A 16,336-nucleotide genomic window follows, 5' to 3' on the forward strand; every position below is an offset into this window, starting at 1 on the left:
TTTTTTGCTCACTGCAACCTCCGCCTCTCAAGTTCAAGCAGTTTTCATGCCTCAGCCTCCCGAGTAGGTGGGATTACAGGTACCTGACACCATGCCCGGCTAATTTTTAGTAAAGATGGAGTTTCACCATGATAGCCAGACTGGTCTCGAACTCCTGACCTCAGGCAATCGACCTGCCTCAGTCTCCCAAAGTGCTGGGATTACAAACATGAGCCACCGTGCCCAGCCCAACTCTTTTGCTAAACTCCATTTGTTCTCATCATTTTTCAGTTGATTATCTTAGTTTGCACAGGCAAATTGCTCCCATCCACAAATAACAACCTACTTCTAATAATTAGAAAAGCTCCTTTATTTTCAGTTTTATCAAGTTGGTTAAAAAATATCCAAAGCTTGTTCCACTCAGTAAAACCAGGGATTTTCTTTTTAGTTAAAAAAGAAGTTTTCCATCAGATAACTTTGAGAAGCACAAGGCTGGAATTTCCAGAATAATACTGGCTAACATCTAGTTTCGTAGGGGTTACAAACATCCTTGTGTTGTTGTTGTTAGTTTTAGTATTTTACCACTGAAAATAATGTTGGTTATTGGTTTAGAAGACTATATGTATGTTAGGAAAATCATGTCTTTATTTCACTGGTGTTTTCTAATCGATAGTAGAGATTAAAATTTATCAATGTCTTTTTGTGTAACTAAAGAGATAACCAATGTTCTGGTCTCATGACCTATCCTATTGCAGTGATAAGACATAAAAGGTTTTAATATGTTTAAAAAAAAAAAAAAAGACTGGTAATAGTAGAATCCCTTGTCTTGTTCCTGATCTTAGGGTAAATGCAAGAATGGTGCTAATTGTGGGTATTTCTGTAAATATGCACTTTATCCAACTGAATAAATTGTTTTCTCTTTCTAATTTGCTGAAGTGTTATTTTTAATTCTGAATGAAATTTGAATTTTATCAAATGTTTTTCTGCCTTTGTTGATAAAAACATTTTTTAACCCTCTTATATGAATTACATTAAATAATTTTCAGCTATTGAACTAGTCTTGCATTCCTGGGACAAACTTTACATGATTGAAATGAATTATTGTTTTTATACATTGATCGGTTTAATCAATAGTAATTTTCCTTATTCTGAAATCTACTGTTTGTGATAATCATATAGGCCTTCTACTTTTTGAATCATATTTGAATCATTGATCTGTTTCCACTTTTTCATTTTTAATCTGTCTGTATTATGTTTCATTGGGTTTCTTGTAGACAGCATCGACTTAGATAATATGGACAGCATATATTTGTTTTTATTTTTATCCAGTCTGATAATCTCCATCATTTAACTAGTGTTTTCAGATGATTTGCATTTAATTATTGATATAGTTATATATCTGTCTGCCAGTTTATTATTATCGATTATTCTCTTTTTCATTCTCTCATTTAATTCTCCCCTCTTTTCTCTTTTAAGTTCTTTTGGTTCTTTTTTTGTAGCTTGTATTGATGTGCTGAGAACGTCTATGATTCCATTCATGCCAAGAGTTTTTCCCCATTCTTCTTGGGCCATGGTTATTATTTGGTTTTTAATATTCATCTTTGTTAATTTTATCCTGAATGTGAAAATGAGGTGTTCTGGGTCAAAGACAGACTTTTTCGATAAGAGTGTCATTTCCCCCTTACCCTAGGTCTTATTATGACCCAATGACAACTTTTCCTATATGAGTAGCCAGATTCTCCATAAATGAAGGTTAAAAAAATGATTATTCTGTACTTATAAAAGGGAGGGAGGCAGCCATCCTTCTCAAAGGATCTTCTTAAAGACATAATGTCTTTTATCAAAACTCTAATTATTTACTATGTAAGTAAAATAGCCCCAGGAGCTAGATAGCTCTGTGTGTCTCCATTTTTACAATCTGGAAATGTTTCCAACTCCTGGGAATTAATCTTTTCTAGCAGGTAAATACCTAAGAAGATAGTGAGCCAGTCTCCCCAGCATCTTGGGAGTTTATTTTAGTCTGGACTATACACATTTGGCCTTGACAGGTAAATTAAAGTTTTATTATCATTTAAGATCTGAGCAATTCATTAGGCAAATGACTATAGATCTAATTTTTCTGATGTTTGAAGAGACTCATTAAGCTAGGGGTTTTTATAGGAGCACTGAGAAATCTAGAGTTTTATTTCTCCATGGTTGAAATAGCTAAGTTAAAATTTTTGATGATTCTAATATTTGGATAATCATGGGTTTGGTATTAGGGATTGTCATTTTCTTAAAAAGATGTTTAGATTTTCCTGATAACTGTTATGTTTATTTTAGATCTTATCCCAAGTATTATTTTTTTAATTGTACTTTAGGTTCTGGGGTACATGTGCAGATCATGCAGAATTGTTGCCTAGGTACACACATAGCAATGTGGTTTGCTGCCTCCATCCCCCCGGCACCTACATCTGGCATTTTCCCCCATGTTATCCCTCCCTGACCTCCCCACACCCCCGCTGTCCCTCCCTTGGCACCCCCCAACAGGCCCCAGTGTGTGATGCTCCCCTCCCTGTGTCCCTGTGTTCTCATTTTTCAACACCCGCCTATGAGTGAGAACATGCGGTGTTTGATTTTCTGTTCTTGTGTCAGTTTGCTGAGAATAATGGTTTCCAGATTCATCCTACGACATGGGAGTCTGGACCCTATTTAAACCCTCAGGATTTTTGTTCTTGTGGCTATTTATTTTAGGAAGTAGTCAGCAGAGTTAGGATCAGACTACATAGCCTTACCCACTTTCTATGGATTGTGGTTTCACTGTCAATTTAGTTTCAAAACTTTTGTCTATTTGGATATTCTGCACATACGATCATGTTGTTTGTGAACAAATACAGTTTAATATCTTCTTTCTCAATCTGTATACCTTTTATATTACTTTCTTGTCATATTGCACGAGCTAGTATGATATTGTCTTTCTTGTCTTGTTGCAGTAGCCAGTATGATGTTGAAAATTTAGTTGTGAGAGGACACAAAATAAATGACAGCAGTGATGCAAGGGCTAGAAGGCAGGAATTAGGAATGTTTTGTTATAAGGTACTTGGTCTGTCTATGAAGTGTTATTTGAGTGTGGACTTTTTTTGTTATTCTTCTTAGTTGTTGAATGAAGTGGTCTATTGAAGTCAGTTGTGTTCAGTTGATTGATGATACTGTTGAACTCAACTATGTCTTAACTGTGTACCCAGTACATCTGTCAATTTTGCACAGAGGGGCATCAGAGTCTTGAAGTATAATATTTGATTCATCTATTTCTCCTTCCAATTCTATCAGTTTTTGCCTGATATACTTCGATGCTCTAAGGATTATCATGCCTTTTTGGGTTATTGTCCTCTTTATTATTATGTGATGCTCCTCTTTATCATTGACAAATTTTCTTGCTCTGAAATTTGCTGTGCTTGAAATTAACATAGCTACTCCTGCTCATAAAATGAGCATGGCATAACTTTCCCTTTACTTTTAATCTATGTGTATTTTTATATTTAAAATGAGTTTCTTTCAGACAACATACAATTGAGGCTTGCTTTTTGATCCATTCTCTGATAATCTGCCTTTTAATTGGTATATTTAGATTATTGATATCAAGTGATCATTAATATAACTGAATTAATATTTACCATATTTGTTATTGTTTTCTGTTTGTTGCCCTTACTCTTTGTTTCTATTTCTGTCCTCCTTTTTCTGCATTTGGTGCTTACAATTGAACATTTTATATCATTTGCTCTCCTTTCTTAATAAATATGTTTTTGTAAACTTGTTTTAGTGTTTGCCCTAGTGTATGCAATATATGTTTACAACTAACCAAATCCAGACTCAGATAATACTATATTACTTCATAGGCAGAGCAAATATCTTAAAATAACAAAATATTTCTAATTCTTACAGTCTGGCCCTTGCCTCACTGCTGTCATTCACTTGCTTATACATAAACATATATGTATGTGCATATACACACATTGTTGCTATTATTATTTTTAACAAACTTATCTGTGAGGTAAATTGAGAACAAGAAAAATAAAGTTTTTTATTTTACTTTTGTTTATTCATTTCTGATGCACTTCCTATATTTTTATACAAGTTTCTGACTTATGTTTTCCTTGTGTCTGAATAACTTGACATTTCTTGCAAAGCAGGTATACTTGCAACACATTCCCTCAATGTTTGTTTGTATGAAAAGTCTTTATTTCTCCTTAATTTTTGAAGGATAATTTTCTGCAATATAGCAATCTAGAATTCTGTAATTCTAGAATTAATAGTGTTTTTCTTTCCCCTTTTGATGCTTTAAGTATTTCACTCCACTCTCTTCTTGTTTATGTGGTTCCTAAAGAGAAGTCACATGTGATTCTTATCTTTTCTTCTCTATAGGTAGGGTGTTTCTGCCTCCACTCTGGTTTTCTGTAGAATTTTTTTCTTTATCTTAGAATGTTTGAAATTTGAATATGATATGCCTACAGGTAGGATTTTTTTTTATATTTGTCTTTCTTGATGTTTTCTTCAATTCTTAGATTTATGATTTTGTTTCAGCATTAATTTGCCAGACATTCTCAGTCCTTATTTCTTCATATGTTGCTTCTGTTTCTTCTCGTTACTGCTATTATGTGTTTGTTACAGCTTTTGTACTTGCTCTGGTGTTCTTAGGTATTTTGTTCTGTTTGGCGATTTTTTTTTCCATCTTTTTTCTCTTTGATTCTTGGTTTTGGAGGTTTCTACTGATACAGCCTCAAGCTCCAAGTTTCTTCCTTCAGCCATGCCTAGTTTACCAATAAGCCCATCAAAAACATTCTTTATTTTTGATACAGTAATATTTATTTCTAGCATTTTACAAATACTTTCTTAGAATTTCAGTCTCTCTGCTTAGCTTACATTAATCATCTATTATTGCAAGTTGTCTACTTTTTTCCATTAAAGCCCTTAACATATTATAGTTTTAAAAAAGATCATGTTCAGATAATTTCAATATTCCTGCCGTATGAAACTGTTTCTAATGTTTATTTGGTCTTTTCAAACTCTGTGTGTGTGTGTGTGTGTGGTTTGTTGTTTTGAATTTTTTTTTTCCTTTTAGTGAGCCTTGTAATAGTTTGTTGAATACTGAGATAATGTACCATGTAAAAAGAACTTCAGCATATAGACTTTTATTGGTGTAGTGGTAAGATGTGGGGAGAGGAAAAGTATTCTGTAGTTCTATGATTAAATCTCAGTTTTTTCATGAACATGTATCCCTAGACTGTGAACTTCATCAATTTTTTGTAGATATTTTTCCCTCTTGGTTAAAATAGGATGAATAAAGGGGGCTAGAATTGGATATTTCATTTCTCCTACATCAGTTAGACTCTGAGAAAACTGTAGCAGTTAGGTTCTGTTGTAGAATCATTTCTTTAAAGGGTAGAACCTATAAAGAGGAACAGTGTTTCGTCATACAGCTCAGGTTTTCCAACCTTGGCACTTGTTCCTGTAGATGTTTCTGCTCCAATAAATTGTGTTTTCCTGTATTTACTTGTCTGTCTCTCCAGTTTTGGGGTCAGTGGTTTTCCCTGTTAACTTACTCTCTGACAAATATAAGAAGAACTGTTCCCCGCCACGCCCCCCCACCCAGTTTGTTTAACTTTCTACTTGTTAGAATGCAGTGGTGAATTCTAAGCTTCTTACATGTAGTACTAAAACCAGAGATCTCTCTTCCCTTTTTGGTTCATAAAACTCTCCTTTGCTGCTGTTATGGGTAGGGAGTCAGGGCTTTGTCTCCCCACAGTTACTAGGATTATTCCGGCAAAGTCTACAGGAACGGTGTCTCTGGGGAGAGTAAGAGGTTTTGTCTCTTTGCTGGAAGTTACCTAGCACATGGCAGGGTAAGTCAACGAGAGCCACTCTCAGAAACAACATAGCTGCTGATGCAGAGAGCAAGTGGCAATGGTCCTTTCTGTGTTCTCTTGTATAGGGTAGGAGAGTACCCAGGGCTCCATCCTGCAGGATGTGTTATACAGCTTGTGTGGAAAAGGGAAGGGGAACACCTTCATTGCTGACATTTACTTGGTATAAGGTGTGGAGAGTTAACAAATTTCCTACAGCTCAGTAGAGAGGGGGTGGGCCCTGCCAACAAAGGTTGGCACTCATCTCAAGTAGGGAGGACAAAACCTGTTTCATGGCTCCCCTACTCCTTTTCCTGGGCCTCTGACCAGGCACAGCAGGCTCTTAGGGCTTTTTCTGTCTGTACTCATTGTCAGTTACACATTTTGAGCTGTGTTAGCCCTCGGGCCAGATTATACAGAAAGTAGAATAAATGAACAACAACAACAAAAATAACTCCCAAACAAATCACAGTGAACTCATCACCAAGTTGTATTTCAAGTTCTGATAGTTCTGATCGAGTCTTCTAATATATATTTTAGCCCAGAGTTCTTCATTCTAATTGTGGGAGAGATGTTACTTCATTTTTTTTTTCTAGAAGCAGATCCCAGAATAGTTTTTAAGCAGCTGAATGGAGTAAACAAACTACAGTTTAAATAAAAGAAAATAGTTAAGGTAACATGATTAACAATTCATTGTGATCAGAGAATGCAGAGTCAAAGGTTTATTTCCTCTTTCTCTAATTAAAGGAGAATCATAAAAAATAACTATTGGGTACTAGGCTTAGTACCTGGGTGATGAAATAATCTGGACAACAGACCCCTGTGACATGAGTTTATTTATATAGCAATCCTGCTTATGTGCCCCTGAACCCAAAATAAAAGTTATAAAAATTAGAAATTAAAAAAAGTTTGTACCTATCTTCAAACATAACAGCTTAATACTTCTTGTTATGTTGGCATGCGTTTTTTAAACGTGATTTTTTTGAGTAAAATGAATTTTATCAAATATTTTAGAACATGTGACCTTTGTGTGCTATGATAAGGTTACCTTGTTTTCAAACAACTCTGAATTTTGTGATAACCTGAAATTGAAATTTTTGCTTCATGTCCTTTGGTGTGTTGGCAAAAGATGGTTCTAGTTGCATGAACTTTTAATTCTTCCTTCTAAGAGATTACTTCCAATATTTACCTGCATTTCTGGCAGACTAAGCCCACCAAAATATGAAGATTATGTATACATAGCTCTTATTATTCGTCAAAACTTTATTTTTTATTTTTAGAATGAAAAGAGGAGTGTCACCCTATTCAAATGCATGTTGTGCTTTAATGCTTCTGCTGAAATCCTTCTCATTGTATGTAACAGCAGAGTAAGACAGGCGGAAGATAGGCAGTTAAAATGGAAAAAGAGAAAAACATGCCGGAATTATTGGCATCTAACAGAAACTTTATCACTGGGTCTTGGAGTATTTAGGGTGCATAACAGGGCACCACTCAGACCTTAACTCTAAGTCAACTTGTCTCTTTATGTGCATTAAAGGACTAAGTTTTTATTAAATATTTAGATTTAATAAGAAAATTGTATCTCAATTTAAATCAGATTTGTCTTCTCTGACTGTGAAATCTCTTAGAGAATTGTGAACTGACACTCTATATTGACATTTTACAAGCTCCTAGCAAAATTGCTTAGCAAATTGATTGTTTCCTTCTGAAATGTTTGATGATATACCCAGCTCTTATTAAAATGTGCAGACCTTAGTATCTCACCACTTATCAAGGTTCCCAGTGGTGAATATCATATTCCATTTTAACTATTTGTAATAGGAATTGAGGGCCTTAATCCATTGTAAGTTTTATTATAGAAAAAAATAGACTGAATATTGTTTTTATGTGCAGTGAAAATATCTACGCTTTTCCAGTTTCTCTAAGTAAACATTATGAGTGATTATTAGAAAGACAAAAAAGTATATAAGTTATTGTTAAAAAGTCATTCATGCTTGGAAGGATGTAGAGAAAAGGAAACTTACATACTGTTGGTAGGAATGTAAATTAGCACAGCCATTATGGAAAATAGTATGGACTTTTTCAAAAAACTAAAAGTAGAACTACCGTAAGGTTTTATAATCCCACTACTGGGTATTTATACAAAGAAAAAGAAATTAGTATATCAAAGGGCTACCTTTACCCCCATGTTTATTGCAGCACTGTTCAAATAGCAAAAAAATGGAATCAACCTAAATGTCCATCAACAGATGAATGAAGAAAGAAAATATGGTTAATGTTCACAATAGAATAATACTTGGCCAAAAAATAATGAAATCCTGCCATTTGCAACTATTTGGATAGAACTAGATTTCATTATGTGAAGTGTAAGAAGCCAGGCACAGAATGACAATATTATCTATCCTCACTTACATATGTGAGATGGAATAGTTGATGTTACGGAAACAGAGAGTAGAATAATGCCAGAAGCTGAGAAGGGTGTGCGCATGTCACGTAGTGGAGGGACACGAAAAAAGATTGGTTAATGGGTACAAATATACAGTTAGAAAGAAGGAATAAGTTCTTATATTCAGTAGCAAATTAGAGTGACTGTAGTTAATAAAAATGTGTAGCTCAAAATAGCTAGAAATTAGGACTTGAAATGTTTTCAACATGTAGAAATGATAATTCCTCTAAGTGATGGATACCTTAAACATCCTGAATTGATCGTTATACACACTATGCATGTAATAAAATATTACATGTACCTTATAAATATGTACAAATATTTGTACCAATAAACTTTTTTAGAAAAAGAATTTCCAGTATAACAAAACCAAAAAATGTAAGCATATTACCTAAATCAAGCACATATTCTATTAAAATTATTACATCAAAAATATTTCAGGAAACCCTATGTTCTTTTCAACTCTCATCATAAGAAAATGGAGCCCTAGAATAGCTTTTTATCAATTTAAGAAGACAGTATGCTTGCAGATCCAGTAAAAATGAGGATCTTCTTCAACTATTAAGTAATAATCAAGTTTATTTTGAGTTGATTAATTTTTGAAAGCCAAGCATCCAGCTAAACATTTAGGAAACTTTGGTGGAAGTTAAGGAGTTCATAGAAGAATTGTTTCGAAAATCTGCTAGTTCTGGATTTATAAGCTAAAATTTGCAGGAGCTAATATGGTTGTTTTTGCTCAGTTCTCTTTGACTGCTGTGGCTTTTCATGCAAAGAAATCTACAGGTATTTTCACGCAAGGAAATGTACAGGAAACAAATTGGGCTCTCTAATTTCACTCTTTCACTTGTAGCTTAAGTTTCAGTTTGTTAAATAATCCCACTAGTATTCATGGTAACTTGGAAATCGAGACAGAGACAAATTTTAAAGCCTACCTGGGACACTGCTCAAATACCATTTGCTGTTCAAAAGAACATGGGGTTTCCTGAAATATTTTTGAAGGTTGCTATGACCAAAGTGTCACTGTTTGTTTTCCAAGTTAGCTATATTGTTTGCTATTTTAGGAATGATTATTTAACATTGAATATATTTCCATACAGTAACTATCCAACTAAGATGCCTTGCCATTTCAGCTCCACACTGCATTAAATGACTATTGGATTTAAGTAGTTGCAACATTGCTGAATATTTCCTGAGTACTCATAGGAATATTGATGAGTATCTGGAATCTCTCTGACAAGTTTCCTAGATTACTCTAATGTCAGGAAATTTTTTAAAATCTCTCTTCTTCCCATTGCATAGATAATATCCCATTACAAACTGGCTCCTCCCATCTTATGAAGGTGTTTGATTTGAACTAATTTTTAAAATTAAGATTCTTAAAAATGTAATTGACAAACCTGTGTAGGTCAGCTCAGTGAAGCATTGAAATATTTTAAATTCATTAAAATCTATGCAAAATTGGCAATATCTTAGAAATAACAGATGACAGGAAGTTACTAGTTCTATCCCATAACATTTATATACTCTTTTGTGGTGAGACTATTGCCTTTTAAGCTGCATCACTTTTTTAGGTACTTAAATACGAGTTAATCACAGATGCTGCATAGATTTTATTTGGAGGAAATGCATGAATCTGGATTTTGATATTTTTTCCCCCATAGGACATTTGGTTGGCTTCTGTCCCTGGAATGTTGCCAAGACATATTTTGATGCTTTCTCTTTTAATGATTCATTTGTTGAAATCATCACTTGGCATGCAAATATTATTTGTGGGGCCAACATGAAAAGCTGCCACTCTTCCTTTATGGCATTTTAAAAACCGATAGATGAATAATATTTTATCCACTATAATAGTGAAGTTCATTTAGATATGACACAGAATTCTTGAAAATGATTTTTTTCTCACAATTTTAAAGAATTTATCTGCAGTAGACAAAAATAGGAAACTCTAATATTATATTACAAAAATGTTGTTATATATTTCTTATTTTTAAAATACTCCCTGCTTTTACAGAAAAAGAGTCAACATTTTCTCATTCACTTCTAAAAGTGCTAAGACTAAGGACAGAAACTTAGTAAAACTTAACAAAGTGCAAGAGTGGCAAACTAGAAGTTTTGATTTTAAAGTTAGTTAAAACTACAGTCTTATTGGTTAGGTGACAAAATATATGGATGATGGATTTTTTATTTTTATCAGTGATTTGAACAGATACCTTGGCATTTTAGGAACTCAGGTACAGAGAGTCATGGCACCAATGAACCCTAATAATTTTTTTGACAATTAAGCCTCTGGTTAGCCAGTAAAAACAGTTGTTCTTTACTCACTAAAGGAATGCCTCGTCAGAATTCATGTGATCTCACCTTCCAAGTCTATATCCTATCTGGTACAGACAAAGTATTATTTTTCATGACTAATGACTGACTGTAGTAACTACTGAAACACATCCGGCAGTAAAATTTGTCTCTCTGATCTCTCTATATGGGTCTTAAAAGTAAAAATGGCTAACAAATGAGCTGTTGGGGGCATTTTAAGAGTTTATATACAAGCGGTGGGAGAATATGGTGTTGCATAGTTTGTGCAGTATGTATTTAGCAGAAGCTTTTAGTTAGGCTCAACTAATGGAAAGGGTGTGAACATTTTTGCCTAAGCAAATCCTGTAAAAGTTAACAAAGCATATCTTAGAAAAATCAGTTATTTAACATGTGCTGCACTCAGCACTGCATGAATCAAAAACTACGTGGACAAAAACCTTTACAAGCCAACTCTTCAAACGGGATGCTTACTATAATATGATATAGAAGCAATAATGGGTCCACAGTAAGATACTATGCTGGCTTTGCACCAAACATCCTAGCAGTTCATAAAGTCTTCCAGTTTAGAGAAGAGAAAGCTTATTTTCAGTTTGACCTAATTAGAAAAAAAAATTATTCATGGAAAGTTTGGGACTTAAAAATGGCATATGCTACCAGATCATGCTGAGTCTTTTTTCTACCTCTCTGACTGTGTTTGTTTGTTTACTTTTCCAGCTTCTCCTTTTTCATGTGCCCATTACATGTTGGAGTTCTGTAAGGCCTTCACTCTTTTCTTCTTCTTACTTTCTCCTGAAATAAGTTTGTCAAAGTCTATGACTTCTATTAGTATCTGTACATTAATGGCATCTCAATATGCATCTGCAGATTAAGCCTCTCCGCAGATTCTGGTATACAACTGCCTCTACTCTGATGTCTCAACAGCACCACAAAAAAACAACAATTACAAGACTGAATATGTAATCCTTCTCCCAAGGCTTGTCCTCATTAGCAATTTCTGGCTTAAAAATGATGCCAACATCCAACCAGATGCTCAAGTCAAAAACCACAGAATCATCCTTAACTCTCTTACTCATGCTCTGTATTCAACGTATCATCAAATTTTGTCCATTTTACTGATAAATTCTTGTCTTTATTATTACTATCATGACCTTTGTCTACTGTAGTATCTTTTCAGGTGGTTTTCCCATGTAAACTGTGACACCTACCCTCAACAATTCTTTATTTATTTTACATGATGAAACTAAGATAAGTATCCACTTCGAAGTAAAAGAAGCTAATCTGGAAAGGCTACATACTGAACGATTCCACTTATATGACATGCTGGAAAAGGACCTTGAAGAGCGTATAAAGATCAGTGGTTGCCAACGGTTAGGGGAAAGGGAGGGGATGAATGAACAGAGCACGGGGACTATTTAGGTCAGTAAAACTATTCTGAATGATACTATAATGGTGGATACCTGTCTTATACATTTGACAAAACCTATACATGTACAAGAGTGGACCATAATGTAGTAATGTAAACTATGAACTAGGGTAATGATGGTGTGCTAATGTTGGTTCATCAGTTGCAACAAATAAATTGCGCTGGTACAAAATTTTGATAATGGAGGCTGTGTATATGTAGTAGTAAAGTGTGTATGAGAATCCTACTTTCTTGTTTGATTTTGCTATGAATCTAAAACTAATTTGAAAAACACAGCTGGGTGTGGTGGCTTATGCCTGTAATCCCAGCACTTTGAGAGGTTGAAGCAGGTAGATTGCTTGAGCCCAGGAGTTTAAGACCAGCCTAGGCAACATGGTAAAACCCCATCTCTACAAAAAAGTACAAAAAATTAGCCAGACATGGTGGTGTGCACTTGTAGAACCAGCTACTCAGGAGGCTGAGGCGGGAGGATCACCTGAGCCTGGGAGGTTGAGGCTGCAGTGAGCTATAATCAATGGCAGTGCACTCTAGTCTGGGTGACAGAGTGAGATCCTATCTCAAACAAACAAACAAATAAACATAAAACCCCAATATTACATTTACTCTGATCTTACATCTCCTCCTCACTACTGAAAATGATTTATTGCCTTTTCAGAGCTGTTAAAATGAGTTGGAAGTTCCTAGCACAGTACTTATCCACCTCTGTAGCACAGTATCCTCCATTCTGACTCTTTGTGTGCTCTGTTTTCCAGCCACACTGGTCCTTTTGAGGTATTAATGGTACCTGTGCAGTCCTTCCCTAGGGCTTTTGCCTCATCCCCTTCTCCTTGCTTAATAAATATCTACTCATCCTTCAGATCTGCTCATTGATGTTTCCTAAGGAAAAAGTTCTTTGAGGCCTGTATCTTTCTGCTAAATTGATTGCTATTGCTGTGTCTTTCATATACATATATATACACACACACACACACACACACATATATATGTGAAAGATATATATATGAATATACATATATACATATATATGAAATATATATATATTAAAGACACATGTATAAATATATATGAAATACACAGCAATAGCAATCAATATATATATATAATTATTCCACAGAGCTCTTACCACTTTTATATTTAGACATTTAGAATTATTAGATATTCATAATTATTAACATCTGTCTCCACTACTAGACTGTAAGCATCTTGAAGCAATATGCTGACTGTTTTTGATCACCCCTGAGACCAGTGAGTGATTGCAACACAGGAGGCATTTAGCAAATATTTATGGAGTGAATGAATGAATGAATAGAAGAAAGAATAAGGACGGCCAGATGTGCTGTTGGTTACAAGTTTGCTTACTGTTTTACCTAGATATTAGAGTTTGGAGTCACTGAAATGATATTAATCTTTTAGAAAAGAACATTCGGAACATGCATTTTAAAAAGTCTCATCACCATGTATACATATTTATATATGAATATATATATGATCTTAATGCTGGCTGCCATAAGTATACTTTCCAGAGGAATCCAAGGCTGCCCTGTGGCTAATAATTTTATTTCTGAGTCTATTGTATATGGTGTGTGTGTGTGTGTGTATATATATATATATATATATATATGTACCACCATATGCATATATATATGGTGACAAGACTTTTAAAAATGTGTGTATATATATACATATATATTCATATCTACATCCGTATATTCACATATATATGCATATGTGATATATATCGTAAAACTTTTTAAAATGCATGTATATATATACACACACATATATCTCCCTTCACACATACACAAACACACACATACACACACACACACATATCTCCCTAAGCACCTGTATTTAATGTGGTTACTCAACTTTTGTGATTTCAGACAGATGCCAGCCTTGTGAACTTAAGGCGAGCAATATAAGTATAGTTCTTCAACAGTGGAGATTATCTGATGTCGGGGCCTCTTTCCACATCCAGCCTCTTGCAAGTCCTGAAAAATCATCTCTGGATGGATGGCCACTAAAGAAATTTCATTGTTCACTAACAGACTCAGAAATAAAATTATTCGTTAGCCATAGGGCAGCCTTGGATTCCTCTGGAAGGTATGCTTATGGCAGCCAGCATTAAGGCCAAATCACCATGAGGCTGCCTGTTTGCAGGGGTTTGTTTACACATGGTATCCACTATACATTTTCTCTGACTTCATTAATAAACAATCGAGACAAAGAAACCATTTCCTTACTTTCTAGGTAAGCTAAGCAATTTATCTTAATTACTGTCAACCTTTAGTGACTACCATGGGGATTCTAACCATTCACTTCAGTAGTAATGATATAAATTACTTATGAATTTTAAATAGGCAGCCATGGATTTTTGGGTTCTCTTACACGTACCTTTTTTTCCCAGCTGAAATTATATGTTTGTATATCTTAGGCTATATGGTAAATGTATATATGTAGTAAATATGTATATTCTAAATGAATGCCTTTCCTTATTACAGTCAATCCTTTCCCATGGCACCGTGGCAGACTGTGCTGTTGTTGGCAAGGAAGACCCTTTAAAAGGTCACGTCCCTTTAGCACTCTGTGTGTTGAGAAAAGGTGAGAGATCTTTGTCCTTCTTGGATGCTTGGGCCTGAATAATTAACTAAGGTTAATTCAGTGCTTACCATCTGAACTTTCTCTCTAGATATAAAAGCAACAGAGGAGCAAGTTTTGGAAGAAATTGTGAAACACGTTAGACAGAGCATTGGCCCTGTGGCTGCTTTTCGAAATGCAGTGTTTGTCAAGCAGCTACCCAAAACCAGATCTGGAAAAATCCCTCGATCAGCTTTATCTGCCATGGTCAATGGCAAGCCATACAAGGTAATTTATCAAAGATATTTAATCTTGGCTTGTAAAATATTTTTCTTCATTTCTTTGGCATAAGCAAAGCTCTTAAAAATGGTTCTCAAATATAAATTACATACCTAGAAAACACATAATAGTACCATTTTTTTTAATGTTAAGGGAGAAATTATATAGCCATTCCTTCTGTAGGGATGAGGGTTTTGAAAAGAAACTCAGATTAGTTAAGAACATATGCTTTGATGATAAGAACCAACGTCTGAAAATATTTTTATTTATTTATTTTTATTTAGAGACAGAGTCTTGCTGTATCACCCAGGCTGTAGTGCAGTGGTGTAATCACCAGAACTGCAGCCTCAAAGTTCTGTTCTAAAGGGATCCTCCCACATGAGCCTCACAAGTAGTTGGGGCTACAGGTACATGCCACTGTGCCTGGCTAATTTTTTTATTTTGTATTTTTAGAGGTAGTGTTCTGTCTGTGTTGCCCAGGGTGGTCTTGAACTCCTGGGCTCAAGCGATTTGACTGCCTCAACCTCCGAAAGTTCTGGGATTACAGGCCTGAACCACTACTGCCTGTCAAAATATTTTTGCTCTTAGTAATTGTCAGTTAAATTCAAACAAATTTGTGGAAATTCAATCCTATTGAATTACAAGGTCCATTTTCCTTATTATAGTAATTAATGGCAATTAGTGAATGAGAAAGGAAAATAATTGAGGCTGGCAGCAGTAGATGTTTAAAATGTTCTAATTGATAAATGCTAATTTTGTAATTATTTTTTACATTATTTTAGGAAATCTTAGGCTGATTCAAGCATATGTTTTCTTTTAATTTTAACATTATGTATGTGAAGATATACCTATTTTTATCATTAAGATAATAAAAGGCAATGCAATAGTAAGGAGTAGTTATGTGAACAAATGCCAAAAAAGAAAAAATCTTTCTATAGAAATGCAAGACTCTTAAGAATAACTCTAACTCTAGAGAAAATAACATCTAGGTCCAATAGTTTTTTGCTAATTGAACTGTTTATTTTTTTTACTCTGGAAAACTATAGATAAGTATTAATATATTAGGCTCAAAGTTCTTTATTTTTAAACTTTTCCATATGAATATTACAAGATGGGGAAAACAACATTGCATATAATTGTTTAATTATAGAAAGAGTAGAAGAAATTTAAGGAAGAGTATTCACCTGACCCTAATTTTTTTCCCAGATAACCCCTACAATTGAAGACCCCAGCATTTTTGGCCATGTAGAAGAAATACTGAAGCAAATATCATGAGTTTGTTTTATTCCTATTTTGAGTCAATTTCAGCTAATTTTTTAATTGTAATTAAAATATTTGAGTTGTTTCTCAGAAATAAATATTTCAGTAGAAATTACTTGCAAACTGAAATGTGAACTGTAAAACTTGGCCTAAACAAATCTAATGAAAACTTGTGAAAGA

The 16,336-nt window shown here is 34.3% G+C and overlaps 1 protein-coding gene across 1 annotated transcript in view; it reads left to right on the plus strand.

Moving 5' to 3' along the window:
* ACSS3 (acyl-CoA synthetase short chain family member 3) overlaps positions 1 to 16,336 on the plus strand; it is a 163,452-nt gene extending 147,116 nt beyond the window's left edge. The window contains exons 14-16 of the mRNA XM_017543504.2: positions 14,542 to 14,641; positions 14,730 to 14,905; positions 16,103 to 16,336. Coding sequence (XP_017398993.1) covers positions 14,542 to 14,641; positions 14,730 to 14,905; positions 16,103 to 16,171 — 345 coding nt within the window. The 3' untranslated portion in view covers positions 16,172 to 16,336. The remainder of the gene's footprint in view (positions 1 to 14,541; positions 14,642 to 14,729; positions 14,906 to 16,102) is intronic.

Source organism: Cebus imitator, unplaced genomic scaffold (assembly GCF_001604975.1).
Source record: "Cebus imitator isolate Cc_AM_T3 unplaced genomic scaffold, Cebus_imitator-1.0 Scaffold156, whole genome shotgun sequence".
NCBI lineage: Eukaryota > Metazoa > Chordata > Mammalia > Primates > Cebidae > Cebus > Cebus imitator.